At 35.8% G+C, this 13,364-nt stretch overlaps 1 protein-coding gene across 1 annotated transcript in view; it reads right to left on the bottom strand.

Annotated features, from left to right (window-relative positions):
• LOC120071951 overlaps positions 1-10,155 on the bottom strand; it is a 33,814-nt gene extending 23,659 nt beyond the window's left edge. Inside the window, exons 1-3 of the mRNA XM_039024385.1 lie at positions 10,152-10,155; positions 9,759-10,000; positions 9,587-9,635 (exon numbers count right to left, since the gene is read on the bottom strand). Of these exons, the coding sequence (XP_038880313.1) occupies positions 9,587-9,635; positions 9,759-10,000; positions 10,152-10,155 (295 nt within the window). The remainder of the gene's footprint in view (positions 1-9,586; positions 9,636-9,758; positions 10,001-10,151) is intronic.
• Between the last annotated feature and the right edge of the window lie 3,209 nt (positions 10,156-13,364).

Genomic DNA, 13,364 nt, shown 5'->3' with positions numbered 1-13,364 from the left:
CCTATGGTCTCTGTCATTGGTTCACACTGTGAGATTATTCTGTACGCCCTCGTGTCGCCTTCGATACGGCCTCCTTCGGATGGGTTTTGTGCAGTTGGTCAATATCAAGGTGAACTCCAGAAATGGATAGGGTCGCTTTAGATTTTGTCCCAATCGGATTTTTTCCCTTCGGATTGGCCTTTTGGGACAGACCTCTAAGGCTTAAAATGGCGGGTCATAATTACAGGAAATTGTTAAGTAAGTTAATGATCTCTTGGCCAAATCAATGATGGCTAGTCTTTATAGGAGTAAGAGTTGTTCTGGTATTAATGACTGGTTGAGATCATCTCAATTCAGAGGAAGGATAACTAATCTCCCTTTGGCGGCTTTTGTCCTAACCCTTTGAAGCGTCATTGCGAAACTAGATGTCACACAGGGTTCATATTAGTTTTGTTAAAACCTTATTGGATGTTACTTTATTTTACAACGGGTATTTTCTTAAAACCTAATGTAGGTCAATGTGTTTTTCTTTTCAACAATTCGTTAGTATTTCCATTTAAAGCTTTTAAAAATGACCGATTTATTACAGTGGAAAGAATCATGTGAAACGAATTTCATGGCAAACGACCTCTATCTCACTACTCTCCAAAATAAGAGACAAGACAGTAAATATGATTTATTGGTCTGGTAGAGAATGATGGTTCTACCTTGATCCTAGATTCAGGTGCTACCAATCATGTCAGTTCCTCTTACCAAGGATTTAGTTCCTGACAAACATTGCCACAGGGAGAGATGACTCTTCGAGTCGGTAATGGTGAGGTTGTTTCAGCTGTTGCTGTAGGCAGGCTGAAGTTATTTGTTGACAAGAAACGTTATCTGTTACTGGATAATGTTTTTGTAGTTCCTCATATTAAGAGGAACTTAATCTCGGTTTCTTTTTCGTTGAACAAGGCTATACCTTCTCTTTTTCATAGAATAAAGTGTTTATTTTCAAGAATGGAATGAAGATTAATTCTAGTTCAATGGAAAATAACTTATATGTACTAAGGTCGTTAGTCATAAAAGCCTTGTTTAACACTGAAATATTCAGTACGGCAACAATAGCTAAAAGACTAAAGGTCTCTCCAAAAGAAAACGCCCATCTTTGGCATCTAAGGTTAGGTCACATCAACCTCAATAGGATTGAGAAGTTGGTGAAAAGTGGACTTCTAAGCCACATTTTATGATTATGAAATATGGCAAATGGACGTCAAGACTGCCTTTCTGAATGGTAATCTTAAGGAGACCATCTATATGATTCAACCATAGGGGTTCGTAGTTCCAGATCAAGAGCAAAGAGTTTGCAAGCTTAATAGGTTCATTTATGGACTGAAACAAGCATCTCGATCTTGGAACATTAGATTTGACACTGCTGTCAAGTCGTTTGGCTTTGATCAGAACGTTGATGAGCCTTGTGTTTACAAGAATATCGTCAACAACTCAGTAGCTTTCCTGTTACTGTATGTGGATGATATCCTACTCATTGGGAATAATGTAGGATATCTGACTGACATTAAGAGTTGGCTAGCTGCCCAGTTTCAAATGAAAGATTTGGGTGAGGCACAGTATGATCTCGAGATCCAGATCATTTGAGATCGCAAGAACAAATGGTTAGCCCTGTCTTAGGCATCATACATTGATCAACTGTTGATTAGGCATAGGATGCAGGATTCCAAAAGGGGTTTGTTATCTTTCAGGCATGGAATCATTCTGTCTAAGGATCAATGCCCTAAGACACCTCAAGAGGTTGAGGAGATGAGACGGATTCCCTATGCTTCTGCTACATGAAGCTTGATGTATGCAATGTTGTGTACCAGACCCGACATTTGCTATGCAGTAGGGATTGTCAGTCGGTATCAGTCTAATCCAGGATTTGATCACTGGACGGCGGTCAAGACTATCCTCAAGTATCTTCGAAGAACGAGGGACTACATGCTTGTGTATAGAGATAAGGATTTGATCCTTACAGGATACACGGACTCTGACTTTCAGACCGATCGAAATTCTCGCAAATCAACATCAGGGTCAGTGTTTACTCTGAATGGAGGGGCTGTAGTTTGGCGAAGCATCAAGAAAGGATGCATCGCGGACTCCACTATGGAAGTCGAATACGTAGCGGCTTGTGAAACAGCTAAAGAGGCTGTTTGGCTGAGGAAGTTTCTTACGGATTTGGAAGTTGTTCCAAATATGAATTTGCCTATCACTCTTTATTGTGATAACAGCAAGGCTGTGGCAAATTCGAAGGAGATCGGAGTCATCATTGAGGTAAGCACATAAAACAGAAATATCACCTGATTAGGGAGATTGTGCGTCGTGATGATGTGATAGTCGAGCAGATAGCATCAGAGCACAAGATTGTTGATCCCTTTACAAAAGGCTCTCATGGCTAAAGTGTTCGAGGTGCACTTGGAGAGTCTGAGTCTGTAGGACATGTGGCATCTTGTCTAGGGTAAGTGAGAGATGATACTGGGTATGCCCAGTTTATTGTATATTGTACATTTTTATTTTGTATTGTAACATTAGTCTCCCGAGTCATTAGGATAAGTGTCTAATTCTGAAACTGTTGGGATTAGTGTCTTAATTCTCTCGAGTCTCGTTGCTTTGTAAAGATGCACATTTATTAATTGAATAAAATAAGTGTTATTTAATTCTGGAGTTTTTCATATCCAATAAACAAAACTATTTAGCATTTACTCATATCCAATAAAAAACTATTTTGGCATTTCATTGGTTATCTATGTGAACTTAAGCATGTATATATGATATACAAGTGGATCATGCCTTAAGTGATAACCTAATCGGTCTGTAGTATAAGGACTAAGGTGAGATACCTGATCCTGGTGACACTATGGATATGACCCACTTTGTAGAGGTTTGCAAGTGTTGTAAACTACTACAGATGGTTGATCCTGACCATTCATATGAAAACGTGGAGCGGGGGTGTCCTATACAAAGAGTTTGTATAAGACTGGACCACGAGATGACTAGACTCTGTATATAACGTCTTGATACTAGAGACTTGCATCTCACCTAAACGACCATAGGTGACACGACCTCAATCCTGAGTGTTTTGTGAACTCTTGCCTTTGATGGTGTCCTTTGATTAGTATGGGTGAGAGTGCCAAGATTGCTAACTCAACATGCCTACTTTTAGGGACTTGTTTGATCTGGGAGCTGGGAATCAATCCAAAATATAAAATTCACTCCTTTCCCGAAGCAGGCATAAGTAGAAAGATTGCTCCCTTAAGGACTGATTTTCGGGGCTTGAAACATAGTGGCCACAACTCTCTTTGGAAGAGAAGACTCTATCAATAGTAGGACTATGATTTATGTTCATTAGAAGGGATCAGTGGTATTTAAAGGAGCAGATGTAAAAATACAGGGGCCATAACGTTATTGGCCCAAAACCCTGGTAGACTTTAAAAAACTGAATGATCTGTGAAGGGTTGTCGCACTACTCATTGGTTAAGATGGACACATAATATATCTGTAGTGAGGAGAGTTCAGTTGTCGGTCTTTAGTGGAGTGCTTGGCAGTTAATGAATGGTAGATCCCGTGACTAAAGAGTTTAGTCAGTTATTCATGTACCGTTGGAGCTTCAGATCTATAAGTCCATAAGGTCAACTTGGTAGCTTGGATTCATGTCAAAGGATCAGTTTTTGGTGTTGATTTGAAATGTTCAAATTGACAAGAGGTATTTTGATTATATATGATATAATCGGTAGGATGTATGAGAAACATCTAGTGGAGGATTGATGTAAATGAGATTTACATTAAGTACCATGGAACAAAAAAAGAACTTTGGTTTATATGTTTCATGAGATGAAATATTAAAACTATAGGTTATAAATATAGTATGATAAGTTGGTTATCATTTATCTTTATAATAATATTGATTATTAGATAATTAATACATTTTCTTTTAAATAACCAAATATAGTGGGTGGTTATTGATCATGGTAACTGTGAGGAAATCGGTTTCCTATTTTGAAAAGAGTTTTTAACAAAAGATTGAAAAAGAATTTGAGTTTTCTCTCCGGCGAAAAGAAACTCATGGAAGTCGTCAAGTAAATACAGATTTAATAAACGGTGGCTGGGCTAGGTAAACGATCGTGCAGGTGCTAGCTAAACGATCGTGCAGTATTTACTCAACGATCGCATAGCTTTGCTAGACGATTGCTAGCCCAAGGTAAACGATCGTGTAGAATCGACCAAGCTAAACGATAGAGTTAAACGATCGCATAGTCTTTGCTAGACGATCGCATAATTTTATCTAAATGATTGGTCATCAACCTATACGATAGGTCTCCAACTTCTCCCACTTGCCCAGTCGTGTACGCGATCGTTCTTTCCTCCATTCGTCTGCCTCACAACAAGTCCGAACAGAGCCTACCCTCTGGATTCTCAAACCGAGAATACCAAGTCGTCTTGTTGGTGGTGTCAAACTCAACTTAACACCATCGAGGTTTTTCGGAGGCCATTCATGGTGCTGCGAAGGCCATTCGTTGTTGCGGAGGAGTTCGTGACCAAGGAGATCGTTGAGAACGACTGCGAAGAATTCGTGTTGTGTTCATGCGGTGCGGTCGTGTAGATAGAGTGTTTGTTATTGCGGTTGTTCGATCAGATCGCACATCGAAGCGTGGAGAAGTTTCTGCATATGTGCATAAAGTTCCTTTTGTACATTTGATGTTCATGCCATAATTTCTCTGTATATTTTCATAACCATTAGTATTAAAGTCGACTGTAAATGTATTGTTCATTCATGATTGTATTTGGAATAGGTCTTACTTCTGCTGCTCACGAAAATCTCGAGTGTCGATTTCCTTCAGAGAGATCATTCTCGGACAACTCAAGAGACTGCTGAGAAGCGTTACAAAGGGAGAGAGAGCCAACACTTGCAAAAGCAAGAACATTCAGCTGGACAGAGTTGGAGTGAAAAAGAAAGTGTAAAAAGCCACGGGAAGCAAGACATTGCTACCAGGCTTCTTACCCCTTCATTCCATTGTTATTTTGTATTCAACACTTTATTTATAGAAAATAGAATTCTCATTTCAACTTATGTTCAATCTCTCCATACTTCGCATGAGTAGCTAAATTTATGAATGAGTTGAGAAGTACTTAGCTAGCATGACCTAAGATTTACACTTTATGCGATCATCTTGTCTTATGTATGCGTCATTCACCTTTTAGAGATACTTGAGAGAATAGTCTAAACATAGAATATAGACTTGAGAGAGTCAAATTAGAATCTAGGCTTGAGAGAGTCAGATTAGAACCGCATAAGTAAGAGATAGAAACTTAGACATAAGTTCTATTGCTATTAACGTATTGCATGCACCCTAGAAATAGGATATGATAGTATGCGGTCACCTTGTGTATGTGTGCATCATTCATCATCGCATAGACAAGAATAGAGGCTTAGACATAAGTCCTCTCGACATTTTTGTATACATCGCATGCGTCCTAGAAATAGAAATTATGGCATTTGCATTGAGAGATGACATGTTGTTGTTTGTGTGTAGCATGATCGCATAACATGAACGCAATCTTAGGAAGTGTTAGCTAAACCCCTTCTCAACCTGTTCATCGCATACTTATTGTAATTCTCGATTTCAGCAATTCTTTATTCGAACTCCGTCGCATAGGAAATATACTTAATCAAAACACCATCCAACTTATTTGTTTTCACCACCGCAAGGGAATCAAATTTACTATCGCATATTTACTCAGTAGTCCCTGTGTTCGACCCTGTACTTACCAAGAAACCTAGTGAGGCATATACTTGGGTCTTATTAGGAAAACTTATACGTGCAATGCATAACACATCACCGCAACTCATACCATAATCGCATCACCATTTACAACGCATCAAGTTTTTGGCATCGTTGCCAAGGACTACGACAGTACATATTGCACCAACAGTAAACCTTTTGATTTTCTTTGCAGCTTCTGACTTTGTGCACTACCATTCCTTTGGTAAGGGAAGAAGCAGGTGTCGCATGAGCAAAGGACGCGTTTCTGAGCCCAACTACGACCTAGAGATCTAAAGAACGTTCCGAAGAAGACAGAGAGACAACAGTCGACAACAACAAAAGAGAAATCTCAGAATGACGGAGCATCCGGAAGAAAGAGTCGCAAATGCGAACAACATCATGGCAAACTCAATTCTCCTGAAAAATGACCGCAATAGACCCAATCAGGACTATGTGTCGCCTAACCTCTATGATTTCTCCCTAGGAATCATCTGGCCAGCTTTGCACGGATCGAGGTTTGAGATGAATCCGTTATATTACAGATGATTTAGACAACCGGACAGTTTGGTGGAAGGCGTGGCGAGGACCCGCACACCCATCTCCGGAGTTTCATCGAAATCTGTAACACTTTTATTGTAACGACCCGAGTTCAGGAGGTACATGAATGAACTGATATCACATCTGAATGAGAGGAATCCTAAGGACATGAAAGTATGGTTAAAAAAGGCTTAAAATAATTGAAACTTACTACCTATACCAACAAGGTGCACCTTCCTTTTCGGTGGCTGAATCATAAGAACTCCAAAGTTAAGTGTGCTTAGCTTGGAGCAATCCTATGTTAGGTGACCTCATGGGAATTCTCGATTTCATCAACTTTTTATTCGAACTCCGTCGCATAGGAAATATACATGATCAAAATACCATCCAACTTATTTGTTTTCCCCACCACAAGGGAATCAAATTTACTATCGCATATTTACTCTCGTTTAAGCGATGAAGCTCTATCGTATAGGCTCTCAACTAAGCAATCAAGACGTTTTCACACCGATTGCGAATTTTTTTACGAACCCTTGCAAAATGAACAAATTTTCATTTTATTCTTAGGTTACAATAACCAAATACTGAGTTTCCCACTTACGCACGATCGAGGATAAAATTTCGACCAATTATCACATAATTAATCAATTTAATTAATAAATAAATATAATCATATTATATTCTTACCCTATAGTTTGATATCATATATTTACTATAGTAATTTCTCCTCCACTTGATATAAATCATATTTATATCTAATTTCCTCCAAAATAATGTATCTCATACATTTAGCCAATAATATCATATATAATTAACCAATTCAATTATATTATATATAATCGAACTCCCTCTTGTCAATTTGAACATTTCAAACTGACCCAAAAACTGATTCTCGACTTTATCCAAGCTACCTAGGGACCTTATGGACCTGTGGCTCGAAGCTTTAACAGTATGTGAATAGCTGACTAAACTCTTTAGCAATGAGATCCACCATCCGTAACTGCCAGGCATTCCACTAAAGACCAACAACTGAACTCTTCTTACCACAGATATATTCTCTGTGTCCATCGGATATAACCAATCACGAGTACGATGACCTTTCACAAATGCTCGTAACTACAGCTGGGCCAATTTATCGGTTTGCCCATGTAGTTACATCTCACTCCTTAAGTACCACTGATTCCTCTAATGAATAATACAACACAAATCCAACTATGTGTGAACATCTCTCGGGCCAAGAGAAAGTGTGTGGCGCCACATCGTTTAAGCCCTGAAATAAGTCCTTAAGAGAGCTATCTATCTACTTGCCCCTGCTTCGGGGAAAGAGTGAATTCCACTTGTAGCTGAGTTCCCAACTCCCAAATCAGACGAATCCCCAAAATGGTAGGTTTGAATCGACGACCTGACCACTCACACCCATACAAATCAAAGAACTGCCCTCGATGGTAGGAGTTCCCAACTCATTCAAGATTGAGGTCATGTTATGTATGGTCATTCTAATAAAGTAAAGTCTCTGCCATGAACGGTGTTACATAACGAGACGTTAACACTTCATGGTCAGGTCTCATACAAACTTTTTGTATAGGACGCCCCCGCTCGCATGTTCCCTACAGAATGATTGGGATCAGACCATCTGTGACAAGTCACAACACTTGTGAGCATTCCACAAAGCGGGTCGCATCCATAGCGTTACTAGGATAAGGTTTCCCTTCTATATCCACATACTATAGACCATTTTGGTTATCACTCAAGACATGATCCACTTGTATGTCACCACATACATGCTTAAGTTACATACAGATAACCGGGGATTTTATGTTTATTGGTTTATGGTAAATCAAAGAAAACATACAACTGAGCAAAATCAAGATGTGAAGTAAATATCATATATTATACAACACAAGCGTTCGTACAAACTGTTTACAAACTACAGGACATGAGACTTTAGGGCATCAACCCCAAGAATAAGATCGATGGTTGAGATGCCATAGGCTCTAATACTGGATTGAGATTTATATTGAGAGCAAAAAAGGAGAAGAAAAATAAAGAAAGCTGAAAATGCTCTAATAAATTATTTTGTATTTTCTGTTGTGTTATCCATCCAACACAGAGGTGTAATATATACACTTATAAATGAATAATATTGTTAAAAATACACGTGTCGACCAATGATAGGAATAGTGATGACATAAATTTGGGAAGAGAAAAAGTCTGGAGAGGAGCTCCATGTCATAGATCACATCAAGGTCAACCTTTGTTGACTCATTGTTTGACTTCCTCGTCAACTATTTTAACAAGGGGGCCAGAAAGTCGAGTGTTTTAGAGCTATAATTTGAGGAGCAAAAAGGATGGATTTTTTTAATCAAATTTGTTTTGGACAAAGCTTTAAGCTTGGTGTCAATAATTCCACGATTAAATATGTTTGGGAAAATGAAAGAAGGAAGTTGTGTGGAAAAATTTAAAGGCACTACCTTTGCTTCAAAAATATGGACGGGAGAGAGAAGTGAGGAGAGAAAGGAGAAAGAGAAAGAAAAAAAAGTAAAAAATAAATGTAAAGGGTAGATCTACCTGAGCTAAAAGAAATATAAAATCAATAAAAATTGCAACTCATTTAAAATTTGCCAGCTCAATATGCCACGTCACTTTTCCGTTAGTCGACTAACAGTCGAACTAATTGAGTGACCATTTATAAGCATTTTCCAAACCTTAGGGATTAAATGCCTCTTTTGAAACCTCGAAGATCAAATAGACACTAACCTCAAACTCTAGGGACCAATAATGCATTTTGCCCTAATCTTTTTTGGTCAATGAATTTTTAGCAATTGATACGTTTAATTTTTAAGGTTTCAAACTATGTCTTTTTAGTCCTTGAGTTTTTAAGGATGGAGCAATCTTAAAGAAGTGAAAGTGAATTAATTGTTATCCCTTTGATTCTTTTAAATTTTAAATTAATAATTAGACATTAACGTTAAATATTGAAAAGTGAGTATTTACTCCAAATTGAAATTAAAAGTGTAGATTTTAAAATATAGGGATTAAATTGAAACAAAACTCAAATCTTAAGGATAAAATTGTAACATTTTAATATTAAATTGAAACAAAACTCAAATTGAAATATTAAATTAATCAACTTATATTTCAAATAGAAACTTTTTTTGTTTCTTTAAGTATAATTGGGGTAGGTGTTTTTAAACTATTAATCACAAGCCTAATACGATGGATCAAATAGAAATTAGACCGAAGATTACATGAACCCACGTCAAACAGAAAATTTGTACCTATTCCCAGCCGAGAAGGGCACATAAGTCCATAATCACTGATCAGAAACTGGGGATGGGTTAATCATCAGTCGTAGGGAATCAGAGGCTTAACCATCAGTGACAGACGCTGAAGAACAACATTGATAAACTACTTCGGTCCAAAAACAGTGCGAAAATCAAGGTCACTCACCTCTAATTCTGAAGGTCGTGGTCGTACTGTAATAGAGCGACGGGCTGAGCCCAGAAACGACAGGTTGCGACTACGAAAGCTCGAACAAGGCTTGGCTCCAGCAAGCGACGACGATCTGGGCTCCGACGAGCAAGCGGCAACAAGGAAGCAGTGGCAACGGAAGTCTGCGAGGTGCGAGAGACCTGAGACCCAATGGTAATACGCCGATAGTTTTTTATTAGGGAAAAAATAATCGATTTTACCTCAATTTTCAGTTGTTATAAAACTGGAAATTTAAACTTAAATTAGTATTACAAATTTTACCTCGTTCAATATTTTGTTTCTCATTGCAAATTCATTAATTGCAAGAAAATGGAATTCTGTGGAAATAATAAATAAATTTGAACAACAAACCCATTAGTCATTGAATGTTTTTTGTCAAAAACTATAATATCACTGAGTGTCATTTTTCTTTAAATTTTTGTATAGTGTCACGTATCAAGGTGCAATTTGATGAAATATAAACTTAGAGTTAAAAGTGTGGTGATTTAACAATTTTATGAGTCAAATACTCAAAATTGACTCTTTTTTTAAAAAAATAAAAATAAAAAATGACCTTGTTCAATCTATGAATTTTTACCAATCGGTATGTTTGTGTTTGGTTTTAAGGTTTCAAACTATACCCGAATTTGTTCAAAGTTTGATTTAAAAAATGTGAAACTTAATTAATTACTATCCTTTTAATTTTTTAAAATTAATTGATAAACATTAACATTAAATACTAAAATGAGTATTTAGTGAATATATTGAGGTTCAAAGTGTAATTTTTGAAATATAGGAATTAAATTTGTTAAAAAATTGAATCTCAAAAGAGAAAATTGTTGTAACATCTTAAAACATTCAATTGAAATCAAACTCAAAATTTAAAAGACTAAAAATTCAACATTTGAAACTTATACATAGATACTTTTTTTTTCTTGAATATAATTGTGGTAAGGGGATTCAAACCACAAACCTCACATCACATACTCATATATCAATTAAGCTACGTTCGATTTGACAAATCAAATTGAAACTAGACCTGAAACTTATGAATCAAAAGTAATTTTTTTTTTTTTCCAAAAACTAAATTGATATTATTTAAGAATTGGTGGGCTCTCATTTATCCAACCCAACATGGATCTCCATACCCATATCCTTAAGGCCCAAAAAAATGAGTGATATGGGGCTTTTTGGTGAAATTCAATGGGCTTACTTTGTAAATTAGTTGTGGTTGTGGCTAACAAGGGGTCAGGGTGGGCTTTCCTTACCATGTTAATGTAGGCCCAATTTAGAAACTCAATGGACCTCTCTAGTTTTTATACATTTATATGTTATTATGTTAGACTACTACTTTCCCATACTCATTTCATTCAAATAAATATATTCTTTTGTTATTCACTCCCAAAATTTTCACGAAAAAATACAAAGTTCAAAGTTTTCTTCAATAGGATGATAAACAAACTCTTGAAGTTTAGATTATGTTCGTATTTAGTATTTGATGTCAATGAAATGCCAACACAAGTTGTCCTCATGTTATCAACTTTCTGTTAAACTATACCATTATAACTAAAACCATTGCCATCAAAACATGTCATTTTTTTTTTCCTTCATGTTGTCTACCAATAATGACTAGATAAAAGCACAATTCAAAGCTTTAAAAATGTATAATTTAAACCTTTTATATCGTTATAAATTAAATATAAATGCAAGCTCAAAATCACTTATAGGATAATTGTAATGGATGACACTTTTAGGACTATCAAAATAAGCATCGCTCAACTAACATAATGTTTGTACTATCAACCTCGAGGTTAGAGGCTCAATTCTCCCATCCCACATCTTGTAAAAGAAAAATAAAATCAAGGCTAATAATTAGGTATATAGTAACATTTTAAAGAATTACAAATGTAGTAAGATATATCAATGATAGACTCGTATCAGCAAAACAATCTATCACAGAGAGGCTTCAAAAGTTGGATCAAAATGTTGTTATATCTACAAATTTTTTACATTGTGTTATATGTATTGATACTTTGAGTCTAATCGCTATATTTGCAATTCTCTTCGTTTTAATCTTAAAAAAAAAGTGTTGGGGAGGGTTGAGGAGGGGATGTAAAAGGCAAAGAAGTGAAATTGAAAAGAGGAAAAAGGGTGGAATTTGAAGGAAAAGGTAGATTCCTTGAAAACCCTAAAAATATTTTAGGGTATATCCCTCATCCCACTAAAGTAAGGGGCAAAGGCAAAGGAATGAACTTTTGGATTAGAAAAGGGCAAAAGTGGAAAGAATGAGCCCTAAAAAATAGGCACAGAATTTGCAAAAGTAGAATGGTCCCACTCTTTAGGTGTGATTTGGCTTGGGTGGTGTGCCTCTTCTTCTTCTATGAATTTGAAAGCTACTTCCACTTCCACCTTTTTTTTTTTTTCTCTTTGTTTTATTTATTTATTCCTTTCTTCTTTCATTTTTCTTTCCCATCTTCCCCTCCTTCAATTTGGACCCATTCATTTCCTCTACTTTCCAATGTATTTGTTTTAATATTCCCCATTATTATTCACAAAGTCATCAATTTCATTTTTCATTTAAATTCATCTTGCCATCAAACTTTAAATTTGATTCCAAGAAGAAAAGTAAGGACGTGAGAGGATTTATTCTATTCGATTCGATTCGATTCTATCAAATCTTGACTAATGACTACTCTATCAATTTAGGAGGGATTGAACGTTCATATTTAAACCAATTTCTATAAATAATATTGAATTGAGTTGATTCAAATATACAATTAGTTTCTAACTTCAAATTCTAGAACTATGTTTTCCATCCAGATTGCATGATTTTTCGAGGTAGTTCAAATTTAATTAATCAAGTGAAAGCGATGTTAAAAAAAATATATAAATACTTCCTCAAGTCATGACAAAAGATATTTATAGTGATTGTGTATAACAATAAGATAATCAGAAAAATCAGACAGATGGCAATACTTATGTGAATATCTTCTTCCCTTTTAACCAAACAATTATATTAATTTGTTCTTTTTTATTAGATAATAAATTTCATCATTCTCAACTCTTTTAAAATAGACACGAAAACAATATAATTACATCACTATGATGACACTAACTAAGAAACTAATGGAGTAAAGGGAATGAGAGAATTTGAGAAAAAAAAAATGATTAAATTTTGCAAATCTCAATCCTAATCTCAAAACCATAATTTAAGATGTGATTTGATTTGAATGAATCCCACAAAGTAAGATCAATTTTGAAATAATTACAATATTAAATTGAAATTGGGTGTGACCCAAGTGGCCCACAAAAAAGAAAAAGGCAATAATAATAAAGAAAAGGACAAAATTAAGTAGGTAAAGTATTTATTAAGAAAGGTGATATGTATATTCTCAAAGGAGGCTTTTACACGTATTGACAAAAGTGGTTCGTGAGCCAATCAATTTGTCTTAAGTAATATTAAATTTCAAGCTCCCATAATTCAAACAATCATGTGGCCGTTGGAAAATTATTTGCTACTCAACTCCCTTGCTACTTCAACAAAATAATTAGACCCCATAAATGTCTCTATTAATAGAAAAATAA

This window comes from Benincasa hispida, chromosome 2, assembly GCF_009727055.1.
Source record: "Benincasa hispida cultivar B227 chromosome 2, ASM972705v1, whole genome shotgun sequence".
In the NCBI taxonomy this organism is placed as follows: domain Eukaryota; kingdom Viridiplantae; phylum Streptophyta; class Magnoliopsida; order Cucurbitales; family Cucurbitaceae; genus Benincasa; species Benincasa hispida.
This window is presented reverse-complemented; position numbering and strand designations above follow the sequence as displayed.